This window comes from Myotis lucifugus, unplaced genomic scaffold (genome assembly GCF_000147115.1).
Source record: "Myotis lucifugus unplaced genomic scaffold, Myoluc2.0 scaffold_201, whole genome shotgun sequence".
In the NCBI taxonomy this organism is placed as follows: Eukaryota; Metazoa; Chordata; class Mammalia; order Chiroptera; family Vespertilionidae; genus Myotis; species Myotis lucifugus.
The window spans coordinates 2,229,128-2,250,811 of NW_005871249.1; the positions used below are offsets into that span (position 1 = coordinate 2,229,128).

Here is a 21,684-nt window from a genome sequence, read left to right on the forward strand (position 1 = left end):
CTGGGCTTGGATTCCTCTCCTGTTGTCTTTTCTGTTCTGTATTGATCTGTATGTAAGGCTTATTCCCTTCTTTGTCCCCCTTCAGACAAAGAAAAACACCTCAAAAATATAATTGATCATGGTAGATTTTATTGAAAACCTGAAGTCAGGAGGGAATCTCATTTGGCAAACATCAAAACACAAAACTTAAAAGTAGAATTTAGATATTTCTCTTTTTTAATATACTAGAGGCCTGGTGCATGAAATTCGGGCATTAAGGGGGGTCCCTCAGCCTGGCCTGTGCTCTCTTGTAGTCCATGAGCCCTCGGGAAATGTCCCACTGACGACTTTGGCCCACTCCCCCTGGTGGTCAGTGCACGTCATAGCGACATGTCATTCTGCTGTTCGGTCGATTTGCATATTGGCCTTTTATTATATAGGATTATTATTATTATTATTATTATTATTATTATTATTATTATTCTTTTGCTGATTTCAGAGAGGAAAGGAGAGGGAGAGAGAGAAGCACCAATGAAGAGAGAGAATTATTGCTCAGCTGCCTTCTGCATGGCCCCTAGTGGGGATCCAGCCAGCAATTGAACTGTGCACTGACCAGGAATTGAACTGTGACCTCCTGGTTCATAGGTCAAGGTTCAACCACTGAACTATGCTGGCAGGGTCACTTCTACTCCTCTCTAGTTTTCTTTCCCATAGGGAAAGGTACCCCAGTCTTTCTTGGTTTCTTTAGTCCCCTGCCATCTTGGCTTGTCTCTTTTTTCTTCTTCATTCTAGCAGTCCAGAATAGTAAGCATTCTGTGCCAGGCCTTCACCTCTCCTTCCGAGCCCTTTGTGACAGCATATATGAGGCCCTAGTGAAGGCTGGAGACGGCTCCCTTCCTAGGCAGTATTCTACCACTATGTTCTTCATCTGACTTCCACACAATGAAAACAGTCACTTACTCAGCAACATCAGATAGACATATTAATGAATGTCTATATTATGCCAGGTAAAATGCTAGGAAATACAACTACAGAGTGAAAAAGGCCCCTGATATCAAAAAGAATAATAAAAAAGATTTATACTTTATAAAGCGGCTTTCAATTTAATGTACCAAAGAATTTGTATGCATTCAATAACACAGGATCAAACTTGAAGAGAATGAATAAATAGAAATATTTTTTGCTCCTTTGATCTAGACTCAGCCCTATTCCAGGGTGGGAATTTAAAATGCTATCTAAGGTTAATTGAATGTTGATTATTTAAAGTCTTCTAACAATCTTATAGATTGGATCTGGGAAGTAGTGTGCCTAATACTTACTCAAATTTCTCCCCTTAAGTTCTTAGAGCTAATTGCTATGTTGGAATTTTTACCAATTCAACCAATGACTAAGATTTCATATTGAAAAGAGAAATAGTTCAAGGATCAGTTATACACATACTAGTAGAAGCCAAGCAAGGATACCACTATGCTATTAAATATTAGCTTTAATATTTAATAGAACAAGGTATCCTGTTCAACCCTTCCCTTAACTCTTGCTTTCATTTTTAACAGGAAAGTAAAACCTTGGTAGAGTTCAGGACTGTTTCACCTACTTCAGTTATTGATATGATGCATTTCTATTATCTCCTGCACAGAGCACAAATCAGTTTAACACACAGAAAAGTCAGAGCACATTTTCTCAATATTTTCAACATTAGGATAGAGTTCAATTAGAAGCGAGATAGTGCCAAATACAGCATTTCATTTAGAAGAAGCCTCACTGAGTGCTCAGAGCTTATTTGAGCATTGACTGATCTTACCTAATGCCTGAGCAGCTGCATTGGGGAATTCCTCAATTTACTGAATAGCATTTTGTTTAATAAAATGCATTTTATATTTGACATTTAAGAATCTCTTTACAGTGTCTAAATTTCAGATTTCATAATTCAGCATGAGGCTATGACATTTGGGGAATAGAGTGGCCCACATTGGACCATTACCTCTGCACACACAATGTGTAGATCTTCTGTGGCTGACTTTTATAACAGGGGGGAATTAAGAACTACTGAATCCTTACAATGAACCAGGGTACATTTACATCCTATTTAAGAACAATCTAGCTTAAACTGTAGGTTAGCATTACTATTTTAATTTTTGTCTGAGGCAATGGATGTTTGAAGATATTAAATAACTTCTCAAGGTCACTTAGGTAGGAATGAAGAAGCTGGGGTTGCTTCCTACGCCTGCTCATGTCAAAGTGAGCAGTGTACACATAAGAAAACCTGAAGGCCAGGATTCTAGCCTTGTCAGTGAGGTATTTTATTTCTCTGACAAGATCTTTCTCATTATTCAGGTGTTCACAATATATCATCTACTTATGTTATAAAGTTCTGTGAGAAAAAATGAGATAATTTATGTAAAACTAATATTTAATAGCATAGTGGTATCCTTGCTTAGCTTCTACTAGTATGTGTATTACTGATCTTAAGTCTCCCACACAAGGCCAATATCATAAAATTGTGTCTGAAATATACTACAGTAGAAGTCATAAAGCTGATGGCTGGAGAGATGCTGCATTTCACAGAACTTTCTTCTTTTCAGTTACTATAAAGTTAAGGAAGAACCTGGGAATATCAAATGTTTTGAGGCAAATGACTTCCCTAAGGATATATGGATGCCAACAGGTTCATAATGAGTAGCTTAGAGGATAGCATTTACAGTATACATAGCCACATAAGGAAGGATGTGTACATTTAATTTTAATGATTTTTTTCATTTTTTGTGGAGTGATATTTTATGTTGAGCACTTGTAACATCCTAGTTTATGCCTTAAACTGTCTTTAAATATAAAATAGAAGCACATTCTGAATATACTCTTTCTCCTTTCTAGCAAAACATTCTATGCCATCCTTATTCTTTTGTTTTAAAACAAAAATTATCATATGAATGAGACCCAGGACTTTTTGACCCTGAAGTTTGCTGGGCTCATTTTTCCTGACTATTACAATAGTTAAAAGTCTATATTTTCCCTAAGTCTCATAACATCACTTTCACTTTAAGGCATCTGAAATATCCTTTAGCATCTAATGATTAATTAGTCAATAAGTTTAAATACATAATAGTAAATGTCTATACTATTTTCCTTTCTGTCCCTTTTTTCTTTCTTCCTTTGTTTTCCATGGTTTCTATAGCTTACAATGTGGGATTCATCGCACATTCTTTCTTTTTCTAAAGTGAGAATAAGTCAGATCTGTACTCTTTGTACCAAAGGAATGTTGACTAATGATTCAGTTAATTTTGAATTTCATTTAAGCAACAAATTATTTCATATAAGTATGCTCTCTTCAAATATTGTGTATTTATTCTAAAAATGACTTAAAGTTTACCTAAAATTTAATTGGGTGGCCTATATTTTTCATTGCTAAGTCTGTGTCCTATTAATAGTCAAACATTTCACAATCCGTGGGATATATACCTTTTTACTTTTGAGTTTGTTGTGTGCCTGGCTCAGATGGCTTTTATTCTACTTCACTGATTTCCTTGTAAGATTACCATTGTTGCTTATTAATTTGGGTCCCTTTAGCTCCTTCTGGGACAAAATTGAAAAAGATGAGAGTAATTTTCTCATTATCTGGAGGCCTGAACTTAGCTAATTATTTTTCATTTTATTCACTTTTCAATTTAGCCCTGTAGGTGGTATAATTATACATTTATTTCCTCAAGAATTATTTTTTAAATCACTAATAATGTTCTATATTGATACTTGGAATTGAGACCTCTATCAGTTTTTAATCTTCCTTGGTAAGTTACACTTTGGATAGCATTCTACTCTCCCTCTCACTGATATATTCTGTGCTAAATTACTACATGTGTCATTCTCTATTTGAAAAGCAATATGGCTACTGTTCTTTAGTTATATTTCTGCTATCTCATCTTGGAAGTTTATAACAGTTGAACTTTACACATGCGTCCTTTTGGAAGTTGCATTTTATTTTTTAAATGCCAAAGGAGCCTCCCCTTGAGATATGCAAATTTATACATTGGAATGTTGTTTCAAATGCCACCCCCCACCACAATCACAAAATTAAAGTTTTATCTAAAATTTTCACTTTATTTTCAAAGACCCATCTGTAAGAATTTTTCACTCACAGAAATAAATATCTTACTAAATATCAAAAGAGCAAATTCCTTAAAGAAATCATTTTTATAATAGTTGCCCTATAACAGTGTACACCCTACAGAGCCTCTTTTTTTGGGGGGGAGGGGTGAAGTACACTGAAAGCCAGTAAGAAGTCAAAAATGCCAATATATTTTTAGCTCATAAATAAAAACCTATAATCTTAGAAATCTATTACAGCAGACTCTTATACATTTACCCTTAGAACTATAATATAGATGAAACCATAGTGTAGTCTTTGAAAAAATCTATCTTCCCCTTTTGTGATTCGAGATCAAGGTCTGCATAGCTGTTCTATGTGGAGGAGTCATCGATGATTTTAGTATATTTTCTTATATAACTACGTATATTCAAGGCATCTTAACATTAGGTGTAATTTCCTAGTGGCAGCTTCTTCTTCGGTTGTTGAGTCAATACATTTATATTGTTCTTCACAATAAGCAGAAGCAGCTTCATTTTGTAGGTTGAAAATTTGTATTTTTCAATGGCATTGCATTATTAAGCTAGTGTTGATGCCATTGATGGAGCAGGCATAGCATTCTTACACCAAGATATTTAAAGATTATTAAACCAAAAGAAGATAACTTTTATTCTGCAAGAAATAATATAAAACATTTATGTGAAATTACAAAAGAAAAAAAAAGAGAGGTGTGTTTTTTTCAACAGCATCTTTTAAAAATGTGTCCTGCATTTAATTTTTGAAAAGGAAAACCATTCTCTTTTGCTCAGTTAAATTGTGGAAAAGCTCTGAGAACCCGGAAAATCAAATGGAGTCAATAAATGAAAGCTTCAATTGTTAGAGTTCAAGACCTCTTCAGATAACTATGACCCCCCATAAGAAGTCAACTCTCATAAAACTAATTCAAGCAATTCCTGGTCTTAGATAGAGCCCTGCTTCCAGCGAGGTCAAAGGGAGGTGCCAGTTCTTTGCAGTTTGATGATCATTCTCATCAAAGGTGGGAGCTCTGTGTAGGAGAAATGCTCAAGGCCCAATAAGTCCTATGCCTTTAAATATTGAAGAATGTACCATACTGGAGCTCTTCCCATTTTCATTCATGTTCTGCTGTTTATAAAAAGACATAACTGTATATTGTTGAGACAAAAGCAAGTTAGATAGATAAGAGTGGGACCATGGGAGGAGGAAGTGAAACTGGGAACCCAAAGAGGCAGAGTTACTAAGGCACCCCAACTGGGTGGAGAAGAAAGGGTGCGCGGAGAGGCATGGATGTATGAATGTTGCTAAGACAGACAACTTGCAGATAACCAATCACAAGGTAGTAAGGCATAGAAACCAATTCCAAGGATGTTGCTAAGGCAAAATTCTTTGAAAAGACTAATGAGGAGCTAGCAAGGCTGTCTCCACCCCCTAAATTAAAAGGCACACTTCTGCTCAATGAATTCTGGTGGGGGAGCATATTCCTGTGCACAAGTGATTTATGGCCATGTGGACCTCAACACATGGACTAATTAGTTTGGATGTTAAAATGCTCCTGACTCAACACATGGACTAATTAGTTTGGATGTTAAAATGCTCCTGACTGTAACAGAAAGGAGGCTCTGGAAACGAACTCAGACTCAAACCCCACATTTTGGTTTCATGATGATTTATTCTTCCCTCAAATTCACTTACCTGGGAAATAAAAGAGGAGAAGAAGATGGGTCTTTGTTCTTTGGTAAAAGGTAATAATTCTAAATGGGTCTTTGTTCTTTGGTAAAAGGTAATAATTCTAACTCAGTCTGAACTTTAATAAATAAGATCATCTTAAAAGTGGTCAACACGGGGACATTTAGCTTTGTCCTCCACTCCTGCGCTACCTTGAACTCTTTTTCCAATTTTTCTCTTAATTTCTGTGTTCCTATTTCCTGTTGTCCCATGTTTGGAAGCATATTTGATCCATAAAAATAGAACTTAAAAACAGTGTGTCTGTCCACTTGCTTGTATTGACATGGGATTCATGTTGCCCGTAGGCACTGAAGGAGCAGTATTCGGGCACTCAGTCGAGACACCTCACATCAGAGCAGAACCTTCCCAAGACCTCAGGTAAGTCCTGGCTCTTACACTTGTATCATTGTTTTCACCATTGTTGATCATCCTCGATATATAAAGAACTAAAACAGAAAATATGCTACATACCTGTATGAAGAATTGACATTTGCTGCTACATGGTAAATAGTCAAGTAATGAATGAAGGACAAGAAAATATGTCTTTTATTCTAAAAATAACCATCTGTACATTGTTTCCAAATAAACATACAATGAATGTATATTAGGAGTTTGGAAAAATAAAGGAAAAGGCAATTTTAGCATAGTTAGGAGGAGGACTGAGAATCATAGACTTGCTGGAAAATCTGTCATAGACAATGAAATATATGGTGCATAGGCTTAAAGAATAAGGAAGCAGAGATTAGGAGAAAGCTATTAAAGGTCAGGGAGTGTTATGTAAAAGAAATAACAGAAACAAATATGGATAATAATCAGGGAAAGGCAGAACTTAATTGCCCTATGATGGACTCATCAATCTAATATTTCCAGTGGAATAAGCTGCTTCCTGTTTTTAAGAGTCACAATTACATGTAAAAGCTCTCACTACTGAGAAGATTGTGAGATGACAGTATTATCGGAAATTCTCCCGGGGAATCCTGGCAACTGTTGATTAAAGTTAAAATAGTAAAAACCAGTAACGGATCCATGGATGTTCTCAATTCAAAAAGTGAGTTAAGCTTTAGGAATAAAATACATTTTAGTCAATTTATTGTGGTGATCATTTTATACTATATACACATAATATATCATATTACATACCTTATACTAATACAATACTATATGTTGTTTAAAAAAATACTTTACATAATTAATTTTGGATGAGCAAATTACATTCTAAAATGCATTTGCTAGGCTATTTTTATAAAATATCAACATGAAATATTGCCATTTGGGACAATATAGATGGACCTTGAGAATATCATGCTAAGCAAAATAAGTAAGTCAGCAAAAGCTAAGAACCATATGATTTTACTGATATCCTATATAATAAAAGCCTAATATGCTAAGTGTCCAATCATCTGGTTGGCTGTTCAACCAATCAAAGCGCAATATGCTAATGATATGCTAACCACTTGCTATGACGTGGACTGACCACCAGGGAGCAGACATTAGACTGGTCGACCAGTCGCTATGACGTGCACTTACCACCAGTGGTCAGATACTCTGATCAGTAGGTTAGCTTGCTACTTGGGTCTGGCCAATTGGGACTGAGCAAGATGGGTCAGACATGCCCTGGAGCCCTCCCACAGTCCCTCCCTGGCTGGCCAGCCTCCCACATCCCTCCCCGGCCCCAATCGTGCACCAGAGGGGTCCCTTGGCCTAGCCCGCACTCTCTCACAATCTGGGACCCCTTGGGGGATATTGGAGAGCAGATTTCAGCCTGATCCCACAGGCCAGTCTGAGGGACCCCACCGGTGCACCAGGCCTCTAGAGTGGGATATAAAACTGAAACTCATAGACACAGATAGCACTATGGTGGTTTTTAGAGGGAAGGTGGAGGGTTTCGTAAAGGGTAAAGGGGGTCAAATATAAGGTGAGGGAAGATGATTTGACTTGGGTGGTGGGCATACAATGTAATATACAGATCATGTATCATAGAAATGTAGACTTGAAATCTATATGAACCTATTAACCACTGTCAACCCAATTAATTAATTTGAAAAGGACAATATTGATATTTTAAAAATAAATCAAATATTACAATCATATTTAAAGCTGAATCAAAGTATCTACCTGAGAAACTTTGTCTTGAAAACGCTATAAAAATAGTAAGAAAAAATGTTATTTCATAAATATCAGCTTTAGCCCTTCCCATTTTGATGAGTGGGGAAAACTGCTCAAGTGAAAATAGAAAAATAAAGTCGAAAAATGTTAATGCCAAAATAGACATGCTTTCAAAAGTGTAAAATTTTCAGACGTTTATAGTTCTATGATAAAATTTCCTGAAGAACTCAGTTTCTCACTAGTAGAGTAACCCAGATTGAAAGAAGCTACTAACAATAACAGAAGGTGCCCTCTTGCTGTGATGAAGGTATCTATAATAATGAAAGCGTAATATGCAAATCAACCAAACGGCCAAACAGTGGAACGACCATTTGGACAACCTTCTGGACAAAGCCGGGGCTGCGAGGGCCAAAGCAGCCACTGGGGCTGCAAGAGCCTACCCTTGCACGAATTTCGTGCATCAGGCCTCTAGTTTGTTTATAAGATAGCCATGATAATTATTTACTCTAGGCCAAACCCTCAAAGACTTAGAAGGATTGAAGATTATGTGTAGTGTCTCATAGTGTGTTATAGTCTTGATTTATGATGCTTTTCTCAGGAATTTAACATTTTTGTGTAATTATTAATGTTATCCCTCTCCACCTAACGAGGTTGCAGGCTCCATTAGAACAGATCTGCATCTTCTTTGCTTATTACCTTTAGTTCTGTAGCACCCAGCATTGTATCTCACACATTATAGTGTCTGAGAAGTATTTGTTCACTTGAATTACTGAAATTTTGCAAAACTGAATACTGAGGACTACTAAATGCATGTATATAAGAAATGTGGCAGTATTTGTTATCCTATTGCTAAGGCACATTTAACAAACACTAATTTCAGTTGCTTTTGAACTGTTTTAATATAAATATCAGAGTTTAATGATTCATTCAATAAAAAATTTAAAAGTACTAAGTTCTAAAAGAAACATTTTTTACTTCTAATATTTTAGTAATGATGTACCCATTTTTATGCTTTGTTGTTAGGAAAAGTATATTGCCCAAAGAGGAATAAGAACCAACTGCTATTTTAATTACCTTGCTGGTGTGTCTCAAAATTCGTAAGGGGAAATGTGGATGAAATTATATTAGTATATAGTGTACCTAGTTTTTAATTTTCTAATTATTCATCAGTGATTTAAAGATTGACTTAAGCTAGGCTTATCTGCTGCTGCTAAGAGCAGATTGGCAACCCCCAAGATGAGTGTTACTGATCTAAATTCCACAACTGAAACATAAGCAAAGCACAGTAGTGATGGGGTTATTCAATTATTTATGTGTGTACTGAAGATTAAAATTAGAGTGTCTGAGATCTTTACAAGTTTTGCTGACAATTTTCCTTTCAGGGCAATAGAAGCACTCCTAGTTGACACCTAATTTTAAGCAACAAGGTGGGATGGTTGGGCAGGTAATTAAAATGGTAATTTGGGGAGTAAGTAGACACATTGCTTTTGCTTTTGTCAAAAATAAAAGGCTTTAGAAAGGAATATCCCAAAACATTTATTATAGAATACAGGTAATATTTTGGTGTAGAAATATAGTAGATTTATATAATTTATTTATTCAACAGATGTTTGTTGAATGCTTAATATGTGCTGAGTTCTGTGCTAAGTTTCCATGTTCATTTTAAACCTACACATGCTGGTTTTCTTTGACTTTTTTTTTTATTTCAGGTGGAATTGTTTTTCAATAGAGCCTGTGTTTTAAAAAGCTAAAAACAAAACAAAACATGCTGAATGGTGAATAAGGACATAATGCCATATTTGCCTGGGATAACTCATGTATGAATGTTCTTCCTTTTATATTTTTAAGTTAATTTATAAGTAAAATATTACAGTTCAGTAGGGTTTCTGCACTCTATGGTGAGAAGCAATGAAATCCATTATATAATGCCCACTGAAGATTGTTTGAATCCAAGTTCCATTAACTGCTCCAAAAATAAGACAAGAATCTTGACTTGGAATCAGTAAATGAGTTTAATATTTAATGATGTAATTGGCATCTTTTCATCGTTTCTATTCTTGCATGAATATAATTTAAAATTACTCTTTGGAAACACGTTGTTCTAATTTACATCATTTTTAAGTTCAAGGAAAAGCCACCATTTATTAAGTAGATGAGTATTTTTCTCTGAGACATTTTGTCAATAAAGGAGTAAAATACTTTGCTGGTATTGTTCTACTAATTAGAGAAGAAAAAGAAAGTAGTATTTTTCTCCTCTCTTCCCCATCCTTCCCCTCTCTTTTTCCCTCCCTCTTTCTTCCTTCTTTCCTTTTATTCTTTCATTCTATGTATGCATTTATACATTTATCTAGTGTTAGTAACAAATGAACATTATGAGAAGCTTCTTTTAGCTTGCAAACATGGGGAAACAAAGACAATTGATCTAGAAATTTCTTTGAGATAATGTGAAAGAAGAAACCACAATGGCATGTGCTAGTGAGCAGAAAACAAGAAAAAATGGAGTAAACAAAAAGAATGTGATTTGCATCTGAAGAAAGCTCATTGTAGCCTGAAATGATAAGACAGTAAAATTTCTTATATATTCAAGTCACAGTTGGCGTTAATTTTTTTCTTAAAACACTTTTCTGTTCAATTCTCCATTCATGCCATCATTGAAACCTCAAATAATTCATGAGTGCCTACTATTTCTTTGGCACTTTGTTAAATATTTAGCAAAAACAAGATATATGATGTTTAAGTTCTACTTAAGTTTCTATTTAGTAATTGCATCCTGGGATTTACTTTAAAAGAATTCTGAATTCTTGCCTCTGAATGTTGAAACTTCTTCTAAGACCGAGGCTTTTCATTTTCAATCTGAGAATTGCACAACCTTCAATGCAAAATCTTGTTGCATCTTTGCTATGTAAAAACCATGAAAACCAGAATCACTTGGGAAAACAAGCAGACTAGAGTTCAATAGTAATGCTTCTTTGCTATATAATCTTTGGGTACCAAAAATAGTCAGAAATTCATTGCTGTGAATTTAATACTTTTAAAATGAACACTTTTATATTTTATAGTTTTATCCTTTGAATGCAAAAAATGGAAAATTAGGTTATGAATTTTCTTCTAAGTTTCTGTTGAATTTTATCGTCTGTGATTTCTTTATTACATTTTATATTTTGAGTAGATGGAACAGGAAGTTATTCCTGCAGAGTGTGTTAAGGATCCAATGTTATTTTCTTCAGTATTGTTAGTCAGTTTATTAAGCATCACTTATTAACATTCATTAAATAACCTAGTATTTTCCAACACAAAATGATTGCACATTTGTCAGATACTTCTCATACTTTCTATTTTAGATTGTGTTCTAATGATCCAATTTCTATTTCTAATTCCAATATCATTTTAATAAAAATAATTTTAGATTAAGTTCTAATTTTTAAAAAAATCTTCCACTTTATTTTATTTTTAAAATCTGGTAATTGTCTAACATACTTTTCTCCCCCAATTATTTTGACATAATGTTTTAACTTTCAAGAGATTCTATTGAGATTCTTGCTGGATTTTTATTACATGTTTTCATTACTTTGTGAAATATTGGAAGTTTCATGATATGATATATGTATGAGTTTATTTTTATTCAGGAATATCTCCAATTCTTGAATATTCAAGTAAATAATATCAAATGTCCATTTTATACATCCCTCTCCCTGAAATAATTATAAAATACAGGCATTAAATAATATAGCATTTATATTAATATTATAATCTAGCAACATGAATTATATAGTTTAAAGGTGTTGCTACATGCCAATAACATTATTTATTACACCTTAATACAGTTGATGACAAGATTAACATCAATTAACAATTTCCTACTTATGTTTCCATAGCACAATATTTCACAAATTTTGTGTAAAAGGTAGATAATCCTATAAGATCTGAGACCACACCTCTTTCCCAACATCTTATTCTATGGCTATAGTGGCAAAGGATACCTGAATGTACTGAAAAAATTCTGATTAAATAATTAGTAAATACTAAAATGGAATAAATGAAGAGCCCTGAAATCTTTAATATATTTTAATCCTCTAATCCCAAATGTCAGACATGGTAGAAAAATGCTACAAAAAATGTACACATTTAATATGGACATTTTACTGTTAAACATATGAGTAATAACTCTAACCCCTTATCCTCAGAAGCAAACTAAATCTTATTACTTGATAAAGAAACTGTGTTTTTCCTCCCACTTTATAAGATAACTGAATTGAATTTTCATGAATGTCAGATTCATAATCTGTTTTAGAACTCTAATCCACTTTTATTAAGTTTTTATCTGACTTCTGTTTAAATGGTTCAATAATATCCAAACTTAAAGAATAACATTTTAGAAATAAATGGCAGCAGAGTAGGAGGATGCTGCATGGACATGCTCCCAGGAACAAGCTGGAATTACAGCTGAAATACGGAAAGGCTTCCTGAATAATTAATGGAAAACTCACTGGAGAGAACTGTGATACCCAAGGACCGAAGGTGGAGACTGCATAGAGACTGGTAGGAGGGGTGGAAGTAGGAAAGGGCTGCCCAGGCACCCACAGACAGCAACTGAAGTCCTGAAGAGATATCTCATGGGGGGGGGGGGGCATTTGGGTGCCACTGAGAACTTTGGGATCTAATCCTGAAGCTGGGCTTCCCAACAGAGAGCACCAAACTGAGGTAACATCTAGCTGTGAAAAGCAGTGGGGTACTGTCTGCCATGGAGTGGCAGCTGAAAATTCGGACACCCTCTTACAGGGCCAACGCACAAATATTCCCTGTGGAGCCACCCACCTTGTACTCTGGCAGAGGGAGGGTGAAGTGGACTGGAGCTGTGAGAGCAGAACCCGGGACTGGGGACTTGGGGGATAGAGCTCAGAAGGCAGACACCCCAAGTTTCCTGGGTTGAGTCATTCCCTCATGCAGTGGAGGACATCTTTCCCATATAGACATCTGCCTTGCCTAGGGGGAAGATAGTCGGACAACCCTATTGGAAAAAACCTTGCCCTGAGGCCACTTAAGAGATTAAAAGTAACAATTAGCCTCCAGGCAGAAACAACTGCCCCACCCTTTTGGAAAAAATAAACAACTCTCCACACCTGATGATAATTGCCTTGGGACAATTCAAGTTGGAATCCTATCAGTCTGTAGGCAGAGGTGGTCTCTGGAGGCTTTGAGTCTTTGCCTGATCCAATTAGTCAGAAACAGCCTTTAACACTGTCCTGCACTGGAGATTGAGAGGTGTAGAGGATCTACCGAATACATAGTCACAAACCCAAGCAGACAACGAAAATGAGGAAACAAAGAAACAACCCCCAAACGGAAGAACTAGCAAATTCTCCAGAAGAGATAAATGAAGCTGAGATAAGAAATTTATCTGAAACAGAGTTCAGAGTAATGATGTTAAAAATGCTCAACAGTATAAAAAAAGATATAGTAACTATGAAAAAAGAAGAGTCTGATATAAAGAATGACATAACACAAATAAAGAACACATTGGAAGGAATACACAGCAGATTAGGGAAAGCTGAGGATTGAATCAGTGAATTAGAAGACAGAGTTGAGTTTTTTTCACTCAATTAGAGAACCAAAAAGAAAAAAAAAAAAAAAAACAGGAGGACAGCTTAAGGGAGCTGTAGGACGATGTGAAACGTAACAATATTAGAAGAGTAGGTGTGCCAGAAAAAGCAGAAAGAGAGAAAGGAATGGAGAAGGTGTTTGAAGAAATAATGGTAGAAAACTTTCTACCTGGTAAAGGAAAAAGTCACACAAGTTCAGGAGGCACAGAGAACCCCAAACAAGAAGAACCCAAACAGACTCACACCCAGACATATCATAATTAAAATGCCAAAAATTAAAGACAAAGAGAGAATCTTAAAGGCAGCAAAAGAAAAGAAAACTGTTACCTACAAAGGAGTTTCCATAAGGCTGACATCTGATTTCTCATCAGAAACTCTACAGGCCAGAAGGGAATGGCATGAAGCACTCAAGGTAATGGAAAGCAAGGATCTGAGACCAAGATTACTATATCCAGCAAGGCTATCACTCAAAATAGATGGTCAAATAAAGAGCTTCCTAGACAAAAAAAAAAAGGTTAAAGGAGTTCATCACCACCAAGCCAGCATTACAAGAAATGCTAAAGGGATTGCTGTAAGGGATTGCTGAGAAGAAGAAACAGAGAGAGAAACCTAGCCATACAGAATTAAAATGGCTATAAGTAAGTACCTCTCAATAATAACCCTAAATGTAAATGGATTAAATGTTCCAATAAAAGGTGTAGGGTAGCTGAATGGATACAAAAGCATGACCCAATTACTAGTATATGCTGTCTACAAGAGACCCACCTCAAAACAAAAGACACACACAGGATGAAAGTGAAGGGATGGAAAAATTTTTCCATGCAAATGGAAAAGAAAAAATAAGCTGGAGTAGCAATACTCATATCGGACAAAATAGACTTTAAAAGCATCATGCTAAGTGAAGTAAGCCAGTTAGAGAAAGATAAATATCATATGATCTCACTCATTTGTGGAATATAATGAACAACATAAACTGATGAACAAAAATAGAGCCAAAGGGGGAAAATATTATAGAATATAATAGAAGTAATCCTGATAGTTGTAGATTTTTAATATTTCCTCTAACTTTTGTGATATCGTACTATGTTAGTACAATTTTGGTAATATTATTATACTTAAAATCCTTTTATTCTTGAAATATTAATGTTTATTGCATATAATATTATTATATGTAAGATCATTTTTCTTGAATAATTTGTGCTTATTGCATGCAACATCATATTTAAAATCATTTTTCTTGAGATATTAAAAAAGAATAACATTTTATATTATAAATAATTAACAAATAGAAATAGTAGGGGCCACAGATATACTGTTTAAGGTGATATAGATTTGGAGGTGTAACTGGGAAAATTAATTTAAAATACACATATTAACATTCAGATTTTGAAATTAAATAATGTGTCAAAGTAAAAGAATTATGAATAAAAAATGACAAGTGATTTTCCTTTTCAAGTTTACAAATATTCTGTAAAATGTGTGATTTGTTTTTTTTAAAAAAAAGACAACATACAGATATTTGTTTAAAGTATCTTAGTCAGAACCTGACATCACTATCACTCCTGCCAGGGATTTTTTTTTTTTTAAGCACAGGCTTTAACTATGTTTTTAATTGCTTTTTAGAAAGAGAGGAAGGGAGAGGGATAGAGAGACAGACACATCCATGAGAGAGAAACATCATCTATTAGCTGCCTCTTGCACAGTCCCTACTGGGGGTCAAGCCCACAATCAGGGCATGTGCCCAGACCAGAATCAGACTTTGACCTCTTGGATCCTGTGTGGACTCTCAACCACTGAGCCACACTGGCCGGGCTCTGCCAGGGATTTTATGAAGATGTTCAAGAGGCCCATAGGGATGGAAGTTTCAAAGTTGGTTTCTGAGTGGAAAAAAAGAAGAAACGTCATTTGAACATGCCCAAATCACTTTTGTCTAAGTGCTATTAGTGATATAGGAGTCCCTCAATATCACTTTCAACTTCACTACTGAGAGAGAGAGAGCTGATCAAACTGTTTACTGTAGTTCTCTCTACAAAACAGCTCTGGATCTATGGCCTCGCTGTAAACTAGCTGTTCTGAGTGATGGTGCATGTGAGCCTGAGGGGACTCTTGTCCTGAATTCCTGTGGTCAAGGGAACACAGGTCATTGCAGCCCAGAGCAGAGCACTTATCCAAAGCCCAATTCAGGGGTACAGTGTCTTCTCACACTAGTGCTTTTTACGACTGTATTCTATTTTCTGTATTCTGCCTTCTTTGGCTCTTTTCTCTAGTTTTATAGTTAAAGATAATTTTGAAACTGCCTCCCAGCTACCTTTCTTTTGCAGACACATCTTAAACACTTCTTTTCTCAAAATGTATGTAGTCAATCTTGAATGACTACAATCTCAAAATGTATGTAGTCCATCTTGTACTTGTATATCATCCCTTACTTAATTTTCCTTCCTCAGACTAATGTCATTTATTCTGTGGACATTTTCCTCGACCAGCAGAAGTCAGTTGATGGAGGAAATGTCTTATTTCTTCATTTTGATTAATTTCTTTGAAGTGTAAAGAGTATTTTGAAAATGTTCAAGTTTACAAATGTTTACTGTGTGTGCTTGGCAGTTTGCAATATTCATGATTTTCATTAGAGCTCTCTCATCTCCACAAAATAGGGACTCTTTATTGAGGGATATTTATATGCTCAGTTTGTAGAAATGTCTTTATTAAAACTCCATCATTAATATTGAAAATGTATAAAAGATTTAAACAAGTAAACTTATGACCTACTTTCATGTGTATTGTGAAGGGAAACAACATAAGAAATGAAGTAAATCAGTTTACAAATGAGAGTAAATAATTGATGCCAAGAAATAATTTCATTAAAAGCCAAAAAAATAAATAAGGCAATCAAAAATCATTATAAATGTCATTTGGCTTTTTTTTTAATGGCAAATATTTTTATTTATTCCTACCTAGTTGTTTGTTTTTAGTTGACTAATGTTATCTTTTAGTCCATCATAATAATTTTTTATTTTTACTCTTAAGGATTCCTATGTTTTTCCCTTAGGCTTGAATCACCAACCAGGTCCTTGATAATGGAGGCTCCTCGAGGGGTCCAGGTGCGCGCTGCTGCAGGAGACTTCAAGGCCACCTGCAGGAAGGAGCTCCACTTGCAGTCTACAGAGGGGGAGGTGAGTCCCCAGGGTAGCGGGTGGCTCTTTACTGGTGAGAGTCCTTCCTCTCAAAGTGTATGCATATGGTTCCAGCTGAGACATAGAGCAGTGATGGCGAACCTTTTGAGCTCAGCGTGTTAGCATTTTGAAAAACCCTAACTTAACTCGGGTGCCGTGTCACATATAGAAATTTTCTGATATTTGCAACCATAGTAAAACAAAGACTTATATTTTTGATATTTATTTTATATATTTAAATGCCATTTAACAAAGAAAAATCAACCAAAAAAATGAGTTCGCGTATCACCTCTGACACGCGCATCATAGGTTCGCCATTACTGATATAGAGAGCTGCTTCTTAAGATAGCAATGATGACCATATTAATACTTCTGGAATATGAAATTTGGTAAACCTAATGTTATTTTCTTAAGTCAAAGCTCTATTTATTTTATATTGAAAGATATTCATATGTCAAGAATGAATGGGGCATCTGAGTTCCTGTAGTTTCAAAATTGGCAGATACACATACTAAATGTCAAGATACTATCAAGAATAAATTAATCTTTTTTAAAATTATATTTTGGTCTTGAAAACATTTTCACAAAAAGGACCGTTTGTTTCTATAAAAATAATGCCTAGCTCGGCTGGCATGTTCCTGTGGTTGAGCATGGACCTATGAACCAGGAAGTCATCAATTCCTGGTCAGGGGAGAGGCCCAGGTTGCTGGCTGATCCCTGGTAGGGGGCGTGCAGGAGGCAGTGATCAATGATTCCCTCTTGTCATTGATGTTTCTATCCCTCTCTCTCTCTCTCTTCCTCTCTCAAATCAATGAAAAAAAATATATTTTAAAAAAATAGTACCTATATATTTTTTAAAGGAAAACAAAATGAAAGTTTATTTTACTATTTAACCGTATTGTTATTTCCTGGGTTAGGAGATACTCTTTAATAGTCTTTTCTGTTCACTTCATTTCCCCTAAGAATCTCCTTTAAGTCTATTGTCATTCCTCTAAGACCATCTGCTTTTTTTCACTGTCTACTCTAAAGAACCTTTTGCCTTCGGTCTTCCACTCTTGCACTCTAATGCAATAGACACCATTTATTCCCTTTACCTTATTGCTCTAAGCATGTGATTGTTGTGTCTGCAGAGTCGCATTTTTGTCAATTCTGGCAAATGACTCAACTGATGTCTTCACACAGTACCTCTCCGCATTTTCTCTGTGGACTTTTTCTGGACCTCTGAAGAAATGCTAAGACTTTGCATTGTTTTGCCCTAAGATCCCTTAGCCTCTCCTTCCTACTTTCTCTTTCTTTGCCTCCCTGTGCCTCACTCTGTTTATTTATTCAGATCTGCAGGCCCAGGTTCCTCTTTGGTATCTTATCGCATACTTAATCCCTACATTGAGCTTTTAATTTTAGTAATTATGTTGTTCATTTCTAGGATTCTCATCTGTTGTTTTTTCAAATCTGCATGGACATTTTTGTAGTTTCTCTTTTGTGTGCTTGTTTGTTTTTAATTCTACCTTAATTATTTCAAAGCCTTACACATAATACATATTCTATTCTGTATATTTCTACTGTGACTCCCAAAGCCCTTGAAGGGCTAAATCTGTTGTATAGCTGTTTATGCCAATCAATTCCCTTAGTATTTTCTTACTTTGTGTGCTTATTTATTTTGTATTATGAGCTTAGGAAGTTTAAATTGAGAAGAAAAAGAATGGAAGGCTAATTTAAGAGCTGTTCTGGAGCATTTTACCTCTTCAGATGTAAAGATGAGAGCATAAATTAATAGAATCAAAGGGAGACATTCCTTTTTTTTACTTTTATGCCATTATCTCAGTTGTTGATTCAAGATACATTTTAATTATATATTTTGTTTCATTTTTATAAACAAAGTCATTGTCAGAACCACATTAGCATCTTATTACAACTTATGTGATCTAGAAATATGCTTTATGATATTTAAAAAATATATCCATATTACCTTCTAGGGTTCTTTCCACTTCTATTACAGACTACAATACTTTGTCTTCCACAACAAGACAGAAAACTTTCTAAATATCTCACATCCCTTTTAAAGAGTTGCTTTTATCATGCTAATAATTCATTCAAATTATTCATAGTGAATCATCCCATAAGAAATATTGGTGGTTATTAATCTTTGTTCTTTTCTTACTTACGCACTACTTTATTGATATTCTTTTATTCAAAATATCAGCAGATTCCTTGGGTCAATTACAGGTTGGCATTTAATTGTGAATTGAGTAAAATGCTATAAATAAATCATATCCAGAGGTATTCAGCTGTGGTCATTTTTATATTAATAAAACGAAGATGTAGAAAGGCACAGCACTTTATAGTAGAATAAATAACATGTAATTTTCCTACAAAGAAATGTGAAATGATATAAAAATCTTTCTCTTTGCTTCATTGACTATGCCACAGAAAGGTAAACTGATCATTTATTAAACAATATAGAAATATGTCAAATCTATCTTTAGATAGTTTTTGAACTAGTTAAAATCAGAACAGGCATAGCATTGAGGTTACCAAAATAATGGACAAAGTGTGTAAAATGAAATTACCCTCAAAACCAGCACTGTAGAAGATGCAGTTATTTCTCACAGTGTTACAAGGAATTTCAAATTCAGCTCTGAGGACCATGTGAATCATAGCTGTAAGGACGCTGGACATGTTATAATAGTATATGCAAAGCAATGATGTAGTTACATGTTACAAGATCACAGAGGAAGGAGAAAACAATTTTTATTTTGCAAACTGATAAAGATTTTTCCTACAGCAATAGGTCTGATTTCAACAGGGAAGGATGGGATAAATGAATTCTTAGTGGAGAGAACACAATGGCCCATGAGTTAAAACCTCAGGGGTGTATTTTTGAGTACCAGAGTTTCCAAACAAATGGATTACATGGTTTATAGGACAATATAGACTAGAAATATCAATTTGAGAAGTTGGAAAGTGAACAGTATTACCAGCAGACAGAAAGAGATACGAGCAAGCCCATGAGCAAGCACATCCAGGCTGCAGGAGCCTGGAGAAGCTGAGCCATGTTGGGTTGAAAGAATCAATATATATTGTCCCTTTTACCTCTTGACTTATTTTCTATCTAAGCCAATAAAATATAATTTTCTCTTTTTGAAGGCCCTCTTCATTTTAATTTATCTATTAATCAAATATGCCTCCCTTATGTGGGTGAGGATGCAGTTTGGATATCAGAAGTTTATGGAATTAAGTATTGTCATGGAGCTAAATATTGTCCTGAGCAGCCCCTAAGTGGATAGGAGAGGTAGAGGGTAGTGCTATAAAGCTGAAGTGGGCCAGCCACACACCATACGGTTCAAGGCTAAGGCCACTGAAGAGGTCTCTACATCTGTGCTGGCTTTCCAAGGCTGCCACCTGCTTGCCCTTCCTGTATAAAAGCAGCATTCATTCCCTCAGGCTACATCAGGCTACACCAGTGGAAAGACAATGAGCTTCCAACTATAAAAGCCAGTGTAGCAGCACGGGGTCAGCAAATCACCGGGGCTAACCAGTGACAAGTATTTCTGTGTTTATTCATAAGTGAACCATTCACAATATCTTATAGTCATTTGATCGACCCCACAGGACCTCCTTATCCACATGTTGTTTAGCTTTCCATGTTCCACTGTTTTTCATCTAGGTCTCAAGTTTCCTTGGGCAAAACACCAGCCCTAACAGGTCTTCAGAGATCTCACCTCCAAATATGCAGACCCCAACCCCACCATTCCAGAGCTTGCCCCTATACTATTTTTAAAACTTAAGAATGACTTGCCATCACAATGCACCCTGTCTCAGAGGAGAAGATAGCTGTAGAGCGTTGGGGCTGTGCCTTGGGAATGTAATTTGCTCAACAAAGCATGGCAGCTAAGCCAATAGAGTGTTTGTTGTGTAGTCTTTCTCACTAGGCCACGTGGTAAAGCTCCGAGGACTGGAGAGTGCGAAAATGAATTAAAATGCAATTTCCCCCCGTAGATCTTTTTGAATGCGGACACCATTCGGCTGGGAAATCTGCCCACCGGCTCTTTCTCGTCTTCACCCAGCTCTCCCAACCCTCGACAGACAGTGTACGAACTGTGCGCCTGCCCCAACGGCAAACTCTACCTTTCTCCGGCAGGAGTGGGTTCCACCTGTCAGTTCAGCAGCAGCATCTGCTTGTGGAGCTGAAGTGACTGATTCCTCCTCACACCAGAATAGCCTTTTGTTCCTGTCTGTCTGCTTCACGGTTCTGCTCGGTTTCCCTTGTGATCAGTCCAGAGCTGCTTCAAATGGTCCACGGAGCAACTTCTCCCGGCGTCAGCAGGGACTCGCCTCCACCTTCTCCTGTGAGTTACTGTCCCGCTCAGCACAGAGGGGGTGCGTGGCAGGACAGAGGAAGCTCGTCTTCAGCAGGAAAACTGGATCATAACTTTGGCTCAAAAGGGAGAATAACATAGGTGCCTTTGCTACATGAAGTGAAGCACACAGTTTTAGATTTTTGCAGGACCTGGATATGAACTGCACATATGTCCATTACCTAGACGAAATTCCCAGTGTCCAGTGGCAACATGAAATGGTTAACCCTGTGAGAAAACTAACACGACAGTCTGAAAGCACAATTTTCCATTCATCTTTTTAGGTGTACACTCCCCCCTCCCCAGAATTTTAAAATTTTAAAGCATTATGTAATGCTTGCTTTACTAAAAATTAAATTCAATACATGGTTTTTAACAAAACAAAACAAAATAAGACAGAATCCCACTCTGAGTTTTGTTTCTTTAAATTCAATGTGTTGTTACTCGTTGTCTACTATGTCGAGAATTTTGTACATTAGCTAATTTTGAAAGCACTCCGCAATATATTTACAGAATTAACCATATGCCACCCTGCTGTCATTGGTCAGCTCTGAATGTCCTTATGTAGCTTTTACTTGGCTATTGCATGTGACATATTTACTTTTAGCAAAACATCTCATTTATTGCGATATAAGAAAGGATTAATCGGGGCA

General features: G+C 35.8%; 1 protein-coding gene across 3 annotated transcripts in view; it reads left to right on the top strand.

Annotated features, from left to right (window-relative positions):
- Positions 1-21,443, top strand: part of SGCZ (sarcoglycan zeta) — a 195,956-nt gene extending 174,513 nt beyond the window's left edge. Inside the window, exons 5-7 of one of the 3 annotated variants that reach the window (XM_023761193.1) lie at positions 6,106-6,178; positions 16,553-16,676; positions 20,673-21,443. In XM_023761193.1, coding sequence (XP_023616961.1) covers positions 6,106-6,178; positions 16,553-16,676; positions 20,673-20,864 — 389 coding nt within the window. In that variant the 3' untranslated portion in view covers positions 20,865-21,443. The remainder of the gene's footprint in view (positions 1-6,105; positions 6,179-16,552; positions 16,677-20,672) is intronic. The other 2 variants (XM_023761194.1, XM_023761195.1) reach the window with 2 other exon arrangements.
- Positions 21,444-21,684: the final 241 nt, after the last annotated feature.